The sequence below is a fragment of the Phasianus colchicus genome, chromosome 1 (assembly GCF_987193195.1).
Source record: "Phasianus colchicus chromosome 1, bPhaCol1.hap1.1, whole genome shotgun sequence".
NCBI classification, from domain to species: Eukaryota; Metazoa; Chordata; class Aves; order Galliformes; family Phasianidae; genus Phasianus; species Phasianus colchicus.
This window is the reverse complement of record NC_143436.1, coordinates 8,128,034-8,149,312: the sequence shown is the minus strand read 5'-3', so window position 1 is coordinate 8,149,312 and position 21,279 is coordinate 8,128,034. Positions and strand designations below refer to the sequence as shown.

The 21,279-nt window shown below is 43.9% G+C and overlaps 1 protein-coding gene across 6 annotated transcripts in view; it reads left to right on the top strand.

Annotated features, from left to right (window-relative positions):
• FRMD4A (FERM domain containing 4A) overlaps positions 1-21,279 on the top strand; it is a 354,026-nt gene that overhangs the window by 155,719 nt on the left and 177,028 nt on the right. For 2 of the 6 annotated variants that reach the window (XM_090134937.1, XM_090134949.1), the window contains exon 1: positions 6,215-6,380. The exons of the other annotated variants lie outside the window; for them this stretch is intronic. In XM_090134937.1, coding sequence (XP_089991063.1) covers positions 6,288-6,380 — 93 coding nt within the window. In that variant the 5' untranslated portion in view covers positions 6,215-6,287. Of the gene's footprint in view, positions 1-6,214; positions 6,381-21,279 lie in introns of those variants that run through there. 6 annotated transcript variants of the gene reach the window in all.

The window sequence follows — 21,279 nt, the reverse complement described above, 5'->3', positions numbered from 1 at the left end:
CAGAGAAGTGCTGAAGATATTTCTAAGATATTTCCATTACAAGCTGATAAGAATTACAGAGAGAGACCCCAAGGCAGAAGATCCAGAAAGCCAGACAAACTTATCACATTTCTTCATCTGTTCACACAGATCTACACAGCTCAGAACGTAACAAATTCGTTTTGTATTTTGCCAGTGTTAGTTGTGCCTCCTTCAGTTTTCTGCAAATGCAGTTTTGTCCTCACTTAGAGAAAAATCATCTGTATTCCATGCAGCTACAAAGAAAATTTGGCTGAGAGGCTGCTTACCTTTTCTGGCAAGGCTTAAAAACCTCCAAATGTCTTTCAGGAGTCTTCTATTTCCCTCCTTTCTTAAGAGATTTGATGGCCTCTCTGCTACCAAAGTGGCTTTCTATACTAAAGGCACCACGACTCTCTCTCCTTTTACATCCATTTTCCTGAAGTATATTAAGATTAATCAAAACAGTATAACAAAGATAAAGCTTGAAAAGTGAGAAAATCACACAGCACAAAGAGGCATTTATCTTCACCGTGTTTGACACAGTCCAGATGTGGCATATCCTGTTTAAGGCTTACATTAGCTCAAGGCTGAGTACCTTCCATGCCGCTCTGAGCAAAGCTTAATTTCTTCAGGAACTGGAGCAAATTGGCATTACTGAGTACTACACAAGAATAACTCGCTAACATTTTAGGACTTGGTACTGAGGCTGCACTGAGTATACGCCCGTCCCCCTCTAGTCACCAGGATTTGCAAGATCCCAGATCCCTTACAGAAATATTACAATCGTATACCAGCTGAGTGCACGACTGCTGTCCTGCACATCTCATTCAGCCTCTGCTACACACGCAAGATGTGGGAACGTGGTGCTGTTGCCAAATATCTCTTCTTTTGTTTATATAAGCCCTGGAAGTCAGAGGCGGCCTCTCCAGTCCATTGGTGATGTTTACAGGGGCGTGTCTCAAGGGCAGTGGGGTCAGGCAAGTTCCCTCCCTAATTAATTACTTTCTCTCTGAGTTATGTGGGAAAAGAGTCGACCTACCGGCACGCCAAAACTCAGGGGAAATGTCCTTCCATCGAGCTGAGGCCTCATTTGCCCTCTGCTGCTGTTCTTCTGGCCAGGCTTTGCCAGCAGCCTGCCCTTCTGGATGCAGAGTTCCCCAGTAAGGACCACGTGTAGGACATGGGAAGGAGAGCAGGAGGTGGGACGGAGGCAGCTTCTGAAGCAGCAGGAGGAGGGGTGCAGATTGCTTTACCCCTTTCTTGAAGACATTTTATGGAGTGTCCACATCTAGGCTTCAGCGTCCAATAAAAGCCATGCCCACCTCAGCCTCTTTCAAGCAGGTTTAAACACAGTGCTGTGTTTGGAGATGATGTGTTCTGCCCTCTGACACTTGTCAAAGCAGTCTCCAACCTGACAGCCCAAATCATTTTCTCAAAGGCATGTAATCAGTGAGTTCCCAGATGTGATAACTCCTGAGGCTCCACGGATATATAATGTCCATTCCCTCTGTACTCGGCACTGGTGAGGCCGCAGCTCAGTGCTGTGCTCAGTTTTGGGTGCCTTCACTACAAAGCAGACACTGAGGCCCTGGAGCATGTCTGGAGAAGGGCAACAAAGCTGTGAGGGATATGGAGCACAAGTCTGATGGGAGCAGCTGAGGGAACTGCGGTTGTTTAGTATGGAGAAGAAGAGGCTCAGAGGAGATGTTACTGTTCTCTGCAACTGCCTGAAAAGATGTTGTGGTGAGGTAGGGGTTGGCCTGTGCTCCAGGATAACAGTGAGATAATGGCTTCAAATTGCACCAGGAAAGGTTCAGGTCAGATTTTACATAATACTTCTCAGGAAGAGTGCTGAGGCACTGGCACAGGCTGCCCAGAGAGGTGGTGGAGTCACCTTCCCTGCAGGCATTCAAGAAACATGAAGATGTGGCACTGAAGAACGTGGTTAGTGGGCAGTATTGGTGGTAGGTGGAAAGTTGGACTAGATGATCTTAGAGGTGTTTTCCGATCTTAACAATCCTATGGCTGTAATGCATATCAGAGATGAACTTCTCTGAGTCATGAGTTCATGAACCCACACGTGCCATGCTGCAGCACTTCTTGTCCATGGGCATGGGGAGGTCTGAAGGGCTTTGTGCCCACCGGCTGTGATGAAGGCTTGCTGTATGCAGAGGAAACCCATGGCTTTCAGTGGCTGGGGACCACAAGCTGCCCCTCTCACCTTAACAGGCTGCTGAATTATTTCCAACTCCGATGGGAAAAGCTGATACAGGAAGAGAACACACCGGCTGTGTTTTTCCACATTTCTTCCCAGAGTAGAGTGGTATATATATCATGATATCTTTCTCTGAAACAATATGTAAGACTCTGTTTTTTCTGTATTATGTTTTGTTTTAATTTTAAGACAAGCTGGGTTTACAATGGCAAGCAGTGCTTATCTTTCACTCTCAAAGTGGCCGCTTCCTTTACAGTCTGACTCTGGGTGCAATAAAACATAAGTTACTGAAACCCCCCAAAGCATGACACTGTTGTCATTGTCTTGCAAATCTTTGCCATGCCCCAACGTATAAGCTCAGGAGGATTTCTTACAGTGAGAAGAAATTCCACCAAGATTAACAGGAGCTGCTAAAGAGCTCAGATACAAGTGGTTTCCTTGTAGGGACTCCAGGGAAGAATTTGGCTTTGCTATGGATAGAAACTACAAATATCATCCTGGATAGAAAATATTGTCAGAAGCCGCAGTTATCAGTGTTCTCCTCTTATTCTGTTGCCATATTTGTGTCTTCACAGAGTATGGCTCCAAAGGGGGTATTTCTGTCCTGAATGACTTTTCAGGCTTACAAAGCAGTGTCTAATTGATAGATCTGATAGATACACCATGATGCACTTCAGTCTGTGCCTCCGCTGCCACTGATTTTCATTTGCCAGTCTTGCTGGGCCAACACTGGAACTTGACTCTTCCATTGCAAACGTAAGACACACTTCGCATCAGTAAATGATTTTTCTATCCTGTTTATTGAAAGAGAAAAAAGAATCTAGTCTAAATAGCAATCTTTTGGAATGTAGTTTCCTCTGATGCATTGTTACCACAAACCACTGTTCCTGGCAGCACGCAATTAGTACTGAAAAACATCCACTGCTTAAAAGAGTTTTGTCTTTCAGCAGTTAGTAAATATAGCATGCCTCTGTTGAGGGTCTGTGGTGACAAGGCTGGGATGTTTCCTTGCAATAATTTGGCTTTTATTTCCTACTATGCTGTTCAGAGATTGTCTCTGCAGACAAACACAGCTGAATGGAGCCTCAGTGATGAGTCTGGACACTTCAATCTGCCCCTGCAGCCAACAGGAAAGGCAGGATTTTGGCAGAGGGAACAGTATGGGATGAGTTGAAGCAGCCTTGGGCATGCCTATATTTGCCACAAACACCTAACCTGCCTGTCTTGGAACAGCGAGCATAGAAAATAATTTAGTACCTTAGGTCATACCCAGCTCCCGGCCTTTTGGTCACACTATGCATGTGACCAACCTCTCATATAGAATCAACTCTTTCTCTTGTAAGCAAATTCCATCAGGAGCTTAGGGAATGAACCTCTTTCAGGACCCATGCAATATGGAGGTTTGAATCCCTCTACCCAGCTGGTCATCCAACACTATCCCAGCCACCTGCACAGCAGCTCCAGGTCTTCCCTTTTCCCCACATCCTCATGTTGCATTCTGGGGCAAATAGCACATCTCCAGATTCATACTGTAAAAATACAACTGTACCACATTCACATTGCTTTGGCACTTGGATCTGAAAAGCTGAGGCAACAAAACTAACTGCATCCTATCAGCAGTAGAGACCACAGGTAGTCCAGTGAGTGCCATTAGTTTATGTAGCTCTAAGGAGAACATGGTCAAGACTAAATTCCCCAAAATAGTATCTTCCAATTATGCTAAGTTCCCCATGAAACATTGTCTTCAGAGATTATTTTACATTACCTGTCCTGTAGGAAATCTACCAATCTAATCATAGTAGACTACTCTGTCTACCTGCCTGCAAACGTACCTTGAACAACTTTAAAAATAACGCCAAAACTCATGCTTCCAAATGTTTTCCACAGATTTGATGACTCTAGTTTGGCTAGCTTCCTCATTTGTGTCAAGTAAGGAATGACACAGAAGAAAGAGAAAGTGTCACAGTGGTTCCATGTCTCCAGTTTTTAGTATTTACATGGAGGATACCCATAGGATATTGCCTAGAATGCAGTACAGGAGGTGAGGGAGAGGTCAGGCCCATGGTATGTCATGCAGAGATCTTGTTGGAGCTGACTCCAATGTCATACATATGGATAGACTTCTATTTCTCAAATGCACCAGAAGTTTCCTGCAAAGATGAATATTTGTGTTACTATTCATCTGCCTTGAGCAATATGCAGATTTTCATTTCATTTACAAGACCTAAAAACCTACAGAAAGAATATGTAGATTGTGCAAATGACTCCCTCATGACGAAAATGTGTCCATATGCTGCCTCATACTGATACAATGAGATGGCCTGCTTCTTGTCCCAGTATCATAGATCCTGGTGGAGATTCATGTTACAGATCTTTATCTCCTCCTGTGGATAAAGATCTACGTATAAGGCTGGTGTTTCTAAGAGTTGAAACATAGAACGATAGAATCATTGAGGTTGCAAAAGACCATTAAGATCAGCTAGTCTGACCGTCAACCCACCCCCACCATGCCCCTAACCATGTCCCTCAGTGCCACATCCACTTTTTCTTGAACACCTCCAGGGATGGTGACTCCACCACCTCCCTGTGCCAGTGTCTCACCAAACCTGCAGGAGGCCCTGCTTACAGGAATATAACCCTTCTGGGAAAGGGTCTGGTGTGAGCAGTTCCCCAAGATACCAGTAGATTCCCAGTGGCTCTGCTGATACCAGCGAGGGCTCCCCGTGGCCAGCTGAGAAATGTCAAGTACCTCATTCTTAAATGGTCTGTGAGATAGTAAGGGGGTTAATGTTCATTTAAAAACTGCAAGAAGCAGAGACTGTAACTCTGCACCTATTCCTTATAAAGAATCTATATAAGTCAGTCATGCCTAAGATATTTCCATCTTTTCCTGTCCCTTTCATTCTCTCTGGCAAGAGCCATATGGAACTAATTATGAACAAAGGCCGATTGTTTTAATATTTAGAGTTTCCCACATCAAGCTGCTGGTTTCTTTCCTTGGCTGGTTTTAATGTATATGCATATGTTGAGCAGATAGAGAGTTCCTCTTCTCTATTCTAAACAGTTGCTTTAATGTCATGTCCCCCAACACCTTCATCCTCGCTTTTGGACCTCAATCAAAACAAAGTATTTTTAGTTTTGCATTAAAATGAGAACAATACATGGAGGAAGGGATTGGCTCCACAGCTCAGCAGAATTTGGTCTCCTAGCTAGACAGCTCCAGTTACAGATAACCCTAATGCAGTTATTTCTCTAAGCACACGTACAAGTTGTAGACAGCACCAAGCATGTTTCAATGACATGTATGTGTACAGAGGGAACGTGAGTGGCAGTGTGTGCTCCTTGCACTTAACTGGTGCTGTGCTGTACCATAGCCAGCACGCAGCCTTAACCCCTGAGTGTCTGTGCTTAACCCAGCAGCCCAGAGGCTCTGTGAAAGCCCAACTGCTCTGTGCCTGTGCTTTGCAACCTCTCAGAGAGAGGAATATTTGAACATAGGATTTAACATTAATCTCGGCACCAGATGGTGACACATCAGATATTCTTTTTAAGGTGAACATGTGATCTACTGTACAGCAAACCAGAGGGGTCCGCAGTCACATGACAAAATGTACAATAAGTCTGATAGAGCTTTGATGAGACAACTGACCTGGTTACCATCTGTAGCAACAAGAAGCAAGCTTGACATTTTTGGAACATTCTCCCCAGAAGCTTAATTCTTCCACCTCTGTGGCACAGCAATCCTGCTGAGCAAACCACACCAAGAAACAGAAGGAAGCTAAAGATACGCTGCTCGAAGCATGTTGTTAAGGTTACGAGACTTGGGCTTTCCTTTCCTTTTTTTTTTTTTTCCCCTCCTCCCCCCCCTGCTTTTCTTTCAAACAAACCACATCTTGACTCATACAGTCTGATGTGAAAACCCACTCAGCTATTTGATATTTGGGAAATCTCGATGTGCCTGTAAGTTATTTCAAAGGAAGCCTGTGTGTGTGCAGCGAACTCCCTCTCTCTTACACACACACACACACACACACACACAGACACACACACAGACACGAGTTAGCTCTGCACTATGGTAGTACAGACTGCTGTGACTCCGGGTAGGACCCGAAGACTTTTGTTCAAAATACCATATGGATCACTGAGGAGACGCAGTGTGGAGAGGGTAAGCTGTGATTTCTTTGTACTAAATGCATGCCCAGAGGATGAGGAGGGTGCCATGTGATAGCAATTGTCTGCACTGCTAGCAGTCAGAACTAATTGGGGTTTATGCCATGGTATGTAGAATTTACTGCTGGTGGGACCTGTGTGGGGATGTATGGGAATCAGCACTGGTCAGAGGCTGTGTGGTGATTTAGGGCATTAATTGGTGCCAGCAGTAATTATATGATAACACGTGGTCATTATAACTAGTCAGAGGTTCTGTGATGATCTTTGGAGATAATTGATGCTGAAAAGAGTCGTTTCTAGTAATCAGTACTTGAGAAAGTGTGATGGCGTATGGCAGTAACAACCAGTGGGGAGCAAATGATAATGTCAGATAACACCAGCAGAAAGCTCAGGGTGATGCAGAAGGGCTCTGTGCAAGTGAAAATAGATGCAGGAACCCCCCAGGTCTGTCCCAGCAGAGATATACAACGAGGTAACACAGTGCAGGACGGGCTGTGTGGTGGATGATGTTACTCCAGCTGGTGCCAGGCAGTGACACAGTGTGCCACATCTGGTGGCAGAAGTTCTGCAAGTCCAGAGCAACTCCAAGCTGCTCTGTGCAGAACGGTTGGAAACCTCCAAATGAGGCATCTGTTTTGCTGAAAAGCAGTTTCGTGGCAGCCAAAGCCACCTATGAGCTTACTCTGAGTTTAGTCTGTGCATCATTCAAAAAGATTATATGGTTTGGAGTATTTCCAATCAAATTATCTTTCATTTTTTATTTCATTTGCATGAATGTCTTGATTTTTTTAAAGGAATCTGGAAAAAAAAAGATCTCAACATTTCATTGCAGGTCAAAAACTGTCTCAGTTACATGCAAAGCCATTCTTTAATTCTTCCTTTTGCAGAAGGGAAAGCAGAATCATTTTGTGTCAACATGAAACATATTTTCTTTGCCTTTCCAGTCCGTCAAGCAAACCGAAAATAATCAATTACTCACACAGCTTTGGTCTTCTATTGTTTGATTGTTGTTTGGTGCTCCAGAGCACATTCAGAAATGTTCCTCCTGGTAAATTTGGGCTTTGCAGTTCAAGATGATGATTCTGAGAGGGGTCAGGGCTGGCTGTCCTGCCTGAAGGCTCAACCTGCCTTGGGAACAGTGCTTTATTTGTGTTTCCCCATACCCAGATCTGTTGTAACTAACATTGGCCAGGGTTTGCTTCTCCATAGAGGCACTGCTTTTGCTGTCCCAGATGAACAGATATGGATGTTGGCTGACTCTGAGGATGCTCTTGCAAGCATAGAGAGCTGGAGCTCCCTTCTCCAAAGGGGGTTCTCACAGGGTGCAAGCTTTACAGTGCTGTGGGGCCAGCATTCTCGAGCTTCCTCCCTTGCTAGCTGGAAGGGCTTTCAGCATCAGGGCCAATGTGGGGATGGGCAAAGTTTAGGCTGGACATTAGGGGGAATTTCTTCTTGGAGGGAGTGGTCAGTCATTGGAAAAGGCTTTTCAAAGAGGTGGTAAAGTTCCCATTCACAGAGAAATTTAAAAGGCATGTGGATGAGACATTAAGGGAGATGGTTTAGTGTTGGGACTCTGTAGGTCAGGTTGTTGTCTGGACTTGATGTTCTTGAAGATCTTGAAGCATACAGGATTCTACAATTCTGTGATACTCTATCTGAGACCAATGAGCCTGGAGAAAAGTCATATAACAGTGTGGAAAAGAGGAAATACACTGGATTTGGAGAGAGCTGCCCACAGTGACCCACCTGAGCAACAGCTGCCCACATCTTCTGGCTTGACCATGAACATTAGTTTTCTCATGGAAAGTTTAGAAAGAGAGCAGTACAATCACACGTAACTTTTGAAACAGTCCCATGGTGGGGATTACAGGAAAGCATGGAAATACCTGTAGGGAAGGTGTTGGAAAAGATCAGTAGTTATATAGGAAGCAAGAGCAAGATCAGACTGCAAACTGTACACTACCACAGTTGTGTTTTGTATAATGGCCATGCATGCAGCATGCACACACTGCAGGGGAGAATCACGCATCTTTTTATATTTTTGGATATGTGGATGCAGCTATATGTAGATAACAGAACCATAAGCTCATAGAATGGCTTAGGCTGGAAGGGACCTTAAAGATCATTCAGTTCCAACTCCCTGCTGTGGACTGGCTTCCACCCACCAGATCAGGCTGCCCAGAGCCCTATCCAGCCTGGCCCTGAACACCTCCAGGAATGGGGAATCCACATTGTACATGGATGTGTGTATAGGAAGTGAGAGATATTAATCACAAGTGACAAGAAATGGGGTGTGGGTATAGGAAGTGAAGGACATTAATCACAAGTGCCAAAACATGGGCAAAACTTGTAACTCATGCAGAGGACAGCAAGCACTGGCGTGTATCAACTCATTGCTTATCTTAATTGTGCTTTATGAATGGGAAGGGACAGTGTGCCATTGATCCCTGTGTCTCATACCATACACAGAGGTTTTGAGTTGGCTGGAACATTATCAGCAAAAGTAGGGGCACGGTGAGTGGGTGTGCTGAGGCACATGGCTCCAGTTCAGAGACCAGCTGCTGTCAGAGAGTTATGTTTTGTTTTATTTTCACTCACATTCACAGTTTATTTCTCTCCTTCCTACTCTCTGACCTAAGACTGTAATGGTTTAGGCTTCTTGTCAGGCAAATATTGAAGCCTTCCTTTGAATTATGCTAGGGAATTTGGTACAGTGATGTTTGCAACCATCTCTTTTTTTGTGTGTGTTCTAAATTGCTGTTCTTGTGTTTAATCTCTCTGCCTTGTCACAGAGCTACTTCATTGGGCAAACGGTGCTTGAAGTTGTTTGTAGCCAATTTCATTAAAACATGGCATTGAGCTCCCAACAAGTAGAGCTAGAAGGAAACAATCCCCTATTTTGAGGTTTTGAAGTCACACAGAACCTATGTTTCCCAGCTCAGAATCCAATGAAATACCACTAAATGTGTTAAATAAGACAAAATTAAGTTCTGTGCTTGGAGCAGAGCAGAAGCTGGTGTCAGGACTGAGACATTGGCTGGACTCACCTAAGTCAATGTGGATGTCTATGAGACATCTCCATCTTGGCCAGCACCTCAGGGAACATTGCAGAGGACGCAGTCGTTGCCTGATCACCTATGTTTGCTTGAATTAACTGCTCCTTAAACTCCAAATAGCTCTCCATTAGTCAAGTTACAAGGACCCTGTGGTCAGAAGGGGACACCCCAAACTGTTGACGCAAACCTCATCCCTCACACGCTCTCTCTTAACACACAGCCTTCCCAACCAGATCATCCGACTCTGACTCTCCTTCCCCCACCAGTAAACATGCACGTTAAATATGTAGTCCTTTCTCTCTTTGCATTATTAATGTGAGACCGTTTATGCCTGCAAGCTATCTTTATTACATCCATGTGCTGCGGATGTGTGTGAGAGGAAGATGAATGGAGTCCTGCTAATGCCTAACAAATGCCTGGTACCATTCAGAGATCTCTGTCTGCTCTTGCAAGGCACTGGCAAAGACGAGCACATACTTATTCCCTCTCTCAAGAACTCACTGGCTGTTTTCCAGCCATGGGAATGTTTCTCACCAGAAACACAAGGCATTGTTTTTCAAGTTAGCTGAAAGAAAACACACAGCTTTCTTGCATTAAGAAAGAACAAGTCTGCCCTCTCTTCTGCCTCTAAGGCTCAAAGGATGGTAAAGATGCTGTAGAAAAAGGAAGGCCATCTCCAGAATAAATGAAGTGCTGTGGGAAACAAACCAAAATGGTTATGCTATGGCTAGAAAAGTTGTTTTAAATTAGGTCTTGCAGTCTGCACCCTAGCTTTAAGTTCCAGGTTTCAGCGATAGTCAGGGAAAAGCCCTGTGCCCAGTGCTGTTAATGGACGTTTGCAGCTCAGCAAGACTTCAATCTCAATCATTTTTTTTTGTTTCTTCTGCCTCTGAAGAAGGTAAGCTAAGATTAAAAATGCACCCAGAGCTCCAAACCAGAACTCTTCTGTCCATTACTTACGTGCAAATCTACTCCAGCATAGAGCTGGGACTGGTATTTACCTATGACACTTCTGTGCCGAATGGATATCCATGAACATTCATTGATATCATGACTCTAAAACAGATCAAGCAGAGATAAATCTTTAAATGGATATTTACTGCCATAGAAAACAGATGGCAGAAGACAAAGCTCCCATGTTCTTATCCCAAGCTGCAAGCATGTTAAGAATGCAGCAGGAAACGTCATTCCTCCTATAAATAAATTTCTCTTGAGAAGAGAGAACCCAGAGTTGAAAAAAAATCAGTCTATCAGCTCTGCAGGCCAAGTCTGAGGCAGGTTTTCCCACGCTGTTCTGCAGCTCATGGCGACCTTTGCTTTCAGCAAGAGAATAGGAAGCCTTCATGCAAACCCAGCAAAAGAGTTGGGGCATGTATTGCTACTGCACAAGTTATTACTGAGTTATTGATTTTCTATCTCCACTGGACAAAGCATAATTCAGCCTTTGCCTTGTTATTAATCATTTTCCAGCATGCATTTAAGAGCAAAGTGGTTGGAAACCTCTCACAGCCAGGACTGTAGTGAGGGCTGTGTCAGGGTGGAAGAAGGCAGACCTCACAGTGTTTGTGGTGGAGTGGCCTTCATTTGTTAAATTCTCTCATGCAAAATTCTGAGGAGTGCTGCAGATGCTCTCTCTGACACCACAATGAAGCAAGGGCTCTGAGGGAAGTTGATCTGCCAAGTTCATGCTGTCTGATTGCAGATTGTACGCTGGCATGCAGGAGCTGCACACCTTTGCTTCCGTGACATTTTTCAGTGTGCCTCTTACCTTGACAGCATCACTACTAATCTGATGGACTGTCAAGGTGAGAGCAGAGTTATTCACATACTGTGGACAGCAGAAGAGAAGTAGATAATTGAGTGTAGAAAAAGTGCCCAAGAGAGAAGAGAGACCTTGAAGCAAGAACTCCTATTGTCGTAGCATTTTTTGGCAACTTACTCAACTCTCAAAATGAAGAATTCAGTGTACAAACTTGGACCAGCAGAAAAATAAGAAGCAACATTAAGCAACACAGTTCATTTGCGATGAATTAATCACCAGCCCTATAGACAAGTAATTGTGTGTCAAAATATAAAAACTGAGTAAGAGGATAAGCTTAAGCAGCAAAACTGTCACCTGTATAATGCTCAGATGTAATCGCATGTGACTGCTGAAACATCAATTTTATCTGCTTCATCTGAGCTTTATCTTTTCTGACCTGTTCACAAGTATTTGGGGGGAATTGGTTTAATTTGAGCTCCACCTAGACAGACAAATGCTTGGCACACCCTCTCGGGTGTCTGGAAGTTGTAATATTTTCTGACACTTCTAAGAGGTGTAACAAATCAAAACAGACTTTTTGTGAAATGGATCAGGAATTGTGCCAGACTTTATCCTCCCAGAATCTATTCAGGTTAACAGTGCAAGAGGTGAGAGCACAGCAGAGGTTAATAGATAGTGACTAGTGAACTCCACTGAGTTGGGAATCAGGATACTGCTCAAATGGGCTTCAAATGATTGGAGCTTAATTGAATTATCAGAAGAACTCAAGGTCTGGAGACCTCATGAGCAGAGGCTCTCCTGTGAAATTTCCAGTATTCTGTAACCTTATTTTTAATAGAAAATGAAGAGATTTTTTTCATTACATCTTGGCATTTCATTACATCTGGGAGAGCAATGGCAGGTAGGGGGACAAGAGCAGGCCAGGCAACAGAAGTCAGGGCCAGAAATGAGGTTAAAGTTTTTGAACTGAAAGGTGAAGGTGAAGAGAGAGAGAGGTCATATGAATTTGGTTATGTGGATTTGGAGCAGGGTAGCTGCTCCAGCAGCTCGTGGAACGTTTTAGACATCCAGCTAACAATCCTGCTCAGGGCTTTCTTGGGCATCTAGTACCATGACTGCATCACGCGGCTCACCAACCCAAGGCTCAGGAGATGTGGTGGTTTAGCACCAAACCAGGTTGTCTCAAGGTAGTGTTTCACAGCCCCAAAAGCAGGAATTTACAACCTCATTGTTTCAGTCTTTTCTGAGAGTGTCAAAGAAATGGTGGCTTTTCGTTCCACCAACAGATGTATATGAGTGATTCTTCCACTTCAGTTTTACTTGTTGACCAAAACATCAGACTCTCCAAATTGCACAGGCAAGGAGTGCAATTAGGCTCTGTTTCCCAACAATATCCCATAAAAAAACTTTTGAAAAGATAATGGGCTGCAAATGATGTGTTTTAGTCACTGTCACACACTCTACAATTCAACTGTACTCCTGGAATGTATTTATAAGGTCTAATTAGGGTTGTGCAGGCTTTGAAATACATGAGCCACTTTCTTAACTGAGGTTGAAAATCATCTCAGCTTCCAGCACTGCCTCTATAAAATCATCAAGTCTTGATGGGATGTGATCAAGGATGTCTATTTTCTCTCCAAGTTTTACTTTAGGTGGACTCTGAAACAATAGCTAAGGACTGATCCCTGCCTATTGTTAGCTAAGGATCCATCCATCCTCTGTAGATCTACATGCTGAATAAATACCATTTTACATACTGTAGTTCAGAACAGAAATCACTGCAAGAATGAATCCCTCTGACCTCAAAAGTTTCTGCCATAGGGAGTTTCTACTCTGCAAGCTCCCAGTGGATGACTTATACTATGCATTTTGGAGAAGCTCATCAGAAATATATTTAAGATGAGAGTTTATATTCTCGTTTGCTGGTTTGTATTCTTTGTATTCCCTGTGTCAACTGCCTTCAACTTGTAACTTCACCCGGCCTACTTTTATACATTTATCTCATACAGCTATACTAGTTTTTACTATCCCTTTAGGTCTTGTTAGTAGAAAAAAAAGAGAGAGCAATTTGTGGCTCTTGATGACAACTCATCCTCATATGTTCAAAACCAAATTAAGATGGGACGAATTGCTGTCTGTGTTGACAGCCGTCTTGCATTAACTTTAGAGGGAACAAAGCCATCTCCAGTTAGAGAAGATGAACGCCAGCTACTATTTCTGCACTACATATTTACTCCTGGAGACCAGATGCAGATGGGGCATCCGGGCTAGTCCAGGGTCTCTTTTCCCCAGAACAGAGCTCAGCACTGTTACTGTTGCCTGAGGGCAGAGCTTGGAGTTCCTATTATTTGAAAATATCATCTAAGAAAACCTGTCAAGGCTCACATGATGTATAGGATGTTGCAAGAGGGAAGCTTGTCAATCCCAGGCCACTCTTTAAAGTGATTACTTGTACACATTACATTACGTATTATAAGGGCTCTATAGACAGTAGTCCTCACCATAACTTTACAAGACCCAGACAGTGCTGTTGTTCCTGCTTGGCAGCCAGGGTGCTCTCAGAGCACAAGCCAAGGTGAATTGTTGGCACTGTATCTGGGTGTGTTCCAAGCAGGGTCAATTTTCAGGGCTCCTGATAGCTGGAGCTGCACATCCACACTCCTTCTGTCTCCAGCATCTCTCCACCCAGCCCATGCTGCAAACCACACGAGGGACTGGGAGGAGGCTTTCTGAATTTTCATAATTTCCACACTGAATTGCTGGAAAGCTTCCTTTTTTCTTCCTGAACTTCGCTGTCATGCAGCCATCTAATATCTTCCTGTAAACTTTCAAATGCACCAATAGTGGCAGTTTCCTGCAGATGAAAAAGGATTTACTTCACTTACAGCAAGAGGGAACCTGGCCAAGAAGAGTCATAAAAACAGAGGACGTTGATTTTTAAAAGCACAGTCAATGCAGTTATGTTACTGCATTCCAACACATGCAATCAGCCACTGGAGAGCAGTTAAAATGGCCTTGGGGCTGACCTCCAGCTTCTGGGGTTGCTGTCAGGGAATAGATAAGTAGGCTGATGCCAGCTGATAATCTAACCATTTTTCCTTAAAATCAGCCACAGCAATGCTGCCCAGGTTCAGGGCTGTAGCAGCGTTTTGGAATTTTTTCATTCCTGAGCTTTTTTTGTTGTATTAATCCACAGCGTCTGCTATCCAACCTTGTTTTGAAGGGAAATTGCTAAAAGATTCAGGGCAAGGGTGTAGTCAGTGTGAATGCTTTTCTGCGAGGGCCGAGAGATGCTGTGAGGTCTCTGAGCACTTCTTACAGAGCCAAGCACTGATGTTTTCTCTGGAGATAGCAACATCCCTTCCCCAAGAGTTACAGAATTATAGAATCATAGAATGGCTTGGATTGGAAGGGATCTTAAAGATCAAATTCCAACCCCTGCCATGGTCTGTTTGACCCTCAGCAGATCAGGCTGCCCAGGGCCCCAGACAATCTGCCCTTTAACACCTCTAGGAACGAGGCATCCACAGCTTCTCCGGGCAGCTGTGCCAATGCCCTTCATTTAAGGGCTCAGCGTGAAAAGATCCTCTTACAACAAAAGGAAGCAAAACTTTTCTGAAAGTCGGCATCTTTTAAAGAAACTCCAAAGGGAAGCCACAAATCCAGATACGCTGAGTCACGTGAAGATGTAACAGACATCTTCTGCAGCCCCAGATATGTCACCATGCTCTTGCATGCAGTCCCTCTCCCATGAGGTCAGTGAGGCCAGGACAGGCTGCAGGACTGCCCTCAAATTCCCCAGGCACCAAGCTCTAAGAAACCCTTCATTGTTTGTGTTTTGTAACTATTGCCCATCAGAGAGTCAGTGACCATCTCTCCCCCCAAAGCTTGCAAAGCCAAGAAATGCTTGCATAAAAAGGCCCATGTTCTTTTATCCTGGAATGAACTGATCATGTCCGGTCAGATGGGGACGGAGCCCAGAATACCATCGACATGGGCTTTTCTTTCCCATGACAGCTTCCCCAGTCAGAGCCTGAGTAAACATGAGGTCATCAGCAATTTATAATTGCTGGGATTTATGACTCTCCTGATCACTTATACAAGCAATGATATGTTTTCACTATTTGTTATTCTGTTCTATCTTAATCACTCTTGACCACTTTATTTTGAAATCAGAAACTGAGAGGTTGTTCCCTTCCAAGGTGGTGCTTCTTGTCTGACTGGACCACTGCCCTGTATACTGTTGATTTTGGTGGGATTCATATGTAAATCTTCCAGTTCCTCACAAAGCACAAAATAAGAGCCCTACTGATAGAGCTACGATGTATTTGAGACCTACCTCCATTGCACTTTAGGCATACGCAGTAGTTTAGAAGAGATGTTCTCACAGCTGAATACCCTGTTTTACCTCCTTTCCATGATGGTGCACGGGGATCCCAGGAACTATATCTGGGACTGTCAGGGGCTCAGATCTCTGAGGTCCCTTCCAACCCGAGCTATTGTATGATTCTATGATAAGTAAGAGTGGCAGAATTTTTGCTCTCTGTCCTCTGGTTTTGCCTGAGCTTGGAGGAGTGCTGATGTTGCCCTGGTTTATACCAAAGTCTAGGCAAATGCACCTTCAAAAAGCACCATGATGGAAATGTGTACTTTTCTATTCTTCACAATCCTGAAATAACTCCAATGAGATCAACCAGGACCAACTTTGTCTTGAAGTGCCTGTTTCGCATCTTGGCTCTGTGAAGGAAGTTTTCCTCTGCTCTGGGAGGCTGTGGCATGACTCTTCTCACGGCTGTCTGTCTGTGATGAGGATGAACCCCGGTTCCTAGCCCTCCTGTCAGGGCCCTTCAGAGGCTGTGGCTCATGGCAAGAATGTCTCATTGGGGGGCAATGGACCACACGCTGCCAGTACTTGTCTGTGGGGGAAAGGTAGTCATGCAGGGACAAATAGCAATTCACCATCCAAAACATGGATGGAGTGTTTAGGACAGTGAACATCAAGAGCCATGAGTGCAGATCAAAAGTCCTTCAGCCCTGTGGGAGCTTCCTGCAAGAGTAGGGATCGTGCTGTGATTGAATTGCTGAGCTGCACAGGGTGTTCTGTGCCTGACGTACAGGAGAAGGCATGGCATGGCATTTCAGGCAGGCACACAGGGCCGTGTCACATATGGTCTGGTGGGAACTGCCCAGAAGGAACGAGGGTGATTTTGCATGTGGTTCAAAGAGAATTGCATGGATAGAATATGTGGCCCTAAGCAGGGAAGTGAGTCTTTTTCAACCACATAAAGCTATTCAGCTTGGGAAAAACATTAGCTGAGTTTTGATCCACCCTTTTCTTTCCAAGCTACTGTGGCTCTTGGGCAGAACTTCCAAGCTCTTCATTCTCATAAAAGTTCCTATATTTGTTTTCCTCAGACTTGAGACCTCTTTTTAAAAAAAAAAAATATTAAAAAATCTGCCATATCCTTCAGCTGCAAATGATTTAATCATTCTTGGCTTTGTGTGATCTGAATATTTTCTTGTTCTCTTGCTTTGCAGCTGTGACCTACTTAATTACAAGCAGGAAACAAATCCCAGAATCATTAGACATTCTGCCTGGAATGAAGAAGAGGAAAAAAATAAAAATCTTATGTTGTTAAATACTAGGATGTCCTTCTTAATAACAGGAAGTCAAGATGCAGATAGCAACAGTGAACATTTGAGTACTTTGTGCATCAAGATAAGGATGGCAACGAGTTTATGGGTTTTATTTTTTATGGCATGGATGTTTTGGGGGCAGGGGAAATGACAGATGCTTCTAACAACAGTCAAAATGGGAATGAGTCATAAATTTCTAAAACGAAGAGCGTAAATCCTCTTTGTTTTAACTTCTGAACAGCTTTAGTATTCTGCCCACAGAGACAACAAAGTGACTGACTTGCTGCTTCGATCCAGCCGCTTTCAAGCCATTTTCTGGAAGCTATAGCAAGCGAACCAGGCAGTGAGTTTGAATTCCACATCACAAATTGTCAGGTTGGAAGGCAGAACATGAGGGAGTTTGATTAACTGCACTCCTCCTCCTCAGATGGAGTCTGGGATACTATTTATAGGTCCTGGAGCTCAGCACCCTTCCAGATGTGCTGGTGGGTATGTGGGTGTAATGGTGGCTGCAGAAAATATCTAGAGATAGGGAAATCCAGGACTGCCAGCATTAAGGACTGGCTGTCCCACAGAAGCTTGGCCCAGTTATCCACACTGATAGCAGATGAAAGATACAAATCTCTCAAAGCATCGTGAGACGATAGAAAATGTTGTTTGTACAGTGTTTTAAGCTGAGCAGCAGCAGAAGTGTGAGTTATCATCTCCTGTCAACTGTGCATGCATTATCACTTTAGGTGGCATGGATCCAGAGCTGTCCTACAACGCAAATGGAGATTTTCCATTAGCGGGAGCAACAGGGGTCTGTGTTTTGGGAGCAAACAGGGTAGAGGTCAACTCTCGTGCTCTACTGAGAAGGTCCCAGCTGGGGAAATGTTCTCAGCATGAAGATCTCTTGTAGTACAGTAATCCCCCTATGCTGACTCTCAAGTTTCCTGTCTGCAGATTAATTGTTCTGTGGTAACAGAGATAACCAAACCATCCCCTAGTGAGCCAGCCCCATGTAGATGCCGTGAGTGATTGTGCAGGCATTGTGCTTGGTGGTGTTAACAGCTCAGCCCATGGTTTCCTCTGGGAGCTCTGTACTCCACGGTCAGCAAAGCCATCACTGACCTCCTCAGCACTCTCCCTGTGCACTTTTAGCACCACCTGTGTATACAGTGCTGCTCCCACAGGGAACATACGTGCATATAGTCATTCTTCACCTGAGGGAACATTTATTCACCCACAGTTTGACAATCGCTGTAGGATCTTTCAACATAGAGTTTGCATTATTGATCCAAGGTACCTTAAGCATTTCTGTGGAATTTGACCATTTGGCTTGCCAGCAGGCTGAACACGTATTTATATTTTTAATGTAACACAGCTCCCCTGAGATTTCGTAGCACCTGAAAAATGTCAGTGAAATAATCTACTGAGGAAATGGAGACTCATAAAGAGATCTGACTTGTCTAGTGTTACTCAGGAAACTGATGTCTTTTCTGGAATAGGACCAGATTCCTCCTCACTGCTACTCAGAAGGTCAAATTTGACCAGCTTATATTATATCTGTCCTTTCCTAGTGACAATTACATCCAAAGCAGAAAGCATTTCTTTGAAATGATCATTTATAGGGAGCTTCAGAAGAAATTGAATATATGTGATTTATCTTAGATAGGAACAGGCTTTCCAACATGCACGCAACATCAAGCATATGAAATCTGGTCCATTGATTTTCTAAAATATGTTCCCTTTGCCCTCCTCCTTTTTAATGAAACGCTCAGCTCTTGTCTGTGAACAGGAAGAACTTTGTATTAGTCACTGAATGCAGTGAGTGTTACCACTGGGTCTGAATCAGACAGACCACTTAAATATATCTGCAGGAGAAGTTGTAAGAAAATGTTCTAATGAAACAGGACATTTGTGCTGTATGTACACAGACAGCAAGGCTGCCCTTCATTAAATTATCCATCTTGCCACAGGGCAAGATAGCAGACTGGCTTTTTTATGAGCCACCAAATTTATCCTCTCCCCCAGGCAAATAGCACCTGCAGTGTGTAGCAATGTCCTCCAAACTACAGCCAAGGCCATGGACTTTTGACAGCTTGTCAAGTATTTGCTAGTAAGGAGTGGGAAGCATATGCTAGAAGTACAATTAGAAATGATGTGAATTAGAAATGATGTGAAAGGAGGTCTGTAAGAAAGAAAGGGACAGACACTTTAGCAGGGTCTGTTGTGATAGGACAAGGAGAAATGGTTCCAAACTAAAAGAGGGGAGATTTAGGTTGGATATAAGGGAAAAGTTTTTTGCTATAAGGGTGGAGAGGCACTGGCACAGGTTACCCAGAGAGGTGGATGCCCCATCTCTGGAGACCCTCAAGGTCAGGCTGGACAAGGCTCTGAGCACCTGATGGAGCTGTAGGTGTTCCTGTTCATTGCAGGGGAGATGGCCTTTAAAATTCCCTTCCAGCTCCAACAATTTTATGATTCTATGATTCTGCATGGGTTCAAGGGATCCCATGTATATATACACACTTGCTCAATCTCTAAAGGGATAGAGAAAAGTTAGAAACAAGAAAAGTGTCACTGAACAAGTACATGACTCCAGTGAACACACAGGTGTGTCCCATCTCCACTCTGAAATTCAGTGCCAGCCCCATGGGCACAAATAGGCTTATCTGAGGTTCAATTCTTTCATCTCTGAATCTTGCCACAGGCTATTTTAGGCACTGGTGAATAATGTGGAAGGAAAGCAGCTCAGCTCCTGGATGAGCTTTTCATTGCCCCCTGTTCATATATGCCTCCTGAGCAGGCTGGGATTTTCCTTTTTTTTTTTTTTTTTTCCTTTCTACCAGCCAAAAATAACTCTCCTGAGCATTTTGGCAAACAAGATCAGAGAGCAGCATGGTGAAAAACCTTATAGTGACGGGCATGTGTGGATACATGCTGCTTTGATTGGACACCCTGGTCACAGGACGTTACCATCCCCAGTGGGATTAGAGTTAATCATAAGCTTTGGGTTTCCAAAGTGAATAATCGTATTTAAGATCTCGCCATTCACTTTCCATGGCTGTTCTGCACTATTTACTTAATACATTTGCTCTGACCTACATCCCCTCCTGCAGACTCATTCACTGCAGTACTCATAGAGAAAAAGGATTAATAGCAAATCTCTGCACAATCTCTCTCACGTTTCTGCTTAGTAGAAGTGAAATCACTTCAGCAGTTTGAGCATTAGGGACAAGTATGGACCCGGCTTCATAGGACTCACTATTAAACCTTGTTGAATCATGAACACAGCTTACTTTAGGAAATGAAATGTGTATTATTTGAGGATATGACATACTCTCCTGTGTCAGTCAATAAAAATCCCTCTAAAATGAGGACACGTACAGTTTAACACACAAGGAGCTGCTGTTCACATAACCATCATACTTAGCACTGCCAGAGCACTTTCCATTTTCAGAGAGCTTTAGAGATATTATGATCAAGGTGGATGACTGGAATAGTAAATTTTCATTTGGTTATTAGCGTAAAGCAGCAGTTTGTGTCATTATGGAACATTTTGAGCCATATGGACTTGTGAGAACATCTGAGGAAATTGGCCAGGATTTCCAACTCGTGATGTTCTTCTGAAAATGTAAGGGCAGAGCAGCCTTCAGTTTCTGGCATTTTCTGTGCAGGAGAGTTCTCAGGCTGCCATTGACAAGGGGATGTGGGGTGGAAGTTCTTTATGGTTGTGTTTGGGGCGGCATGTGATGTGAGGGGTGAGGGTGAGAAGGTGCAGTGCAGCCTCACTTTTCAATAGGGCAGGATATCTTTGGGTAAATACTCCCACAAGTCACTTCGTGACCTGCAGCTCAAGAGAAGTGCTCTATGACAGTGATGGGACCTGAGGGAATGGCATGTAGCCATGTCAGGACAGGATCATGTTGGGTGTCAGGAAAAGGTTCTGCACCAGAGGGTGGCAGGCATGGAACAGGCTGCTCAGGGCAGTGGGCACAGCCCTGAGCTGCTGGAGTTCAAGAAGCATTTGGACAATGCTCTCAGACATAGGGTTTGAGTGTTGGTTGGTCCTGTATGGAGCCAGGAGTTGGACTCAGTGATCTTTATGGGTCCCTTATAACTTGAGGTTTTCCGTGATTCTGTACAATTCTGCAAATGTTCAAGCACAATCACTGTCCAGGTCTCATGCCCCAGTCAGATAAAGGTCTTACAGTAACCCAGAATGATTACAGGGTCAGCCAAGTTACTTTTCATTGCTCTAATGGGCACTGACATTTGAACAAAACTGTGAACAGGTCCAGCGTGGACATCCACACTTGATTCTCATTCCCTCTTTAAATTTAGGTAAGTTTCATTTGCCTGGAATATATATTGTCTATTAGAGCCCTCTAAGTCTGAGGTTCTGTGCCTTCAACTAAAAAGCCATGTCAGGACCCCTATAAACCCATTCTTGT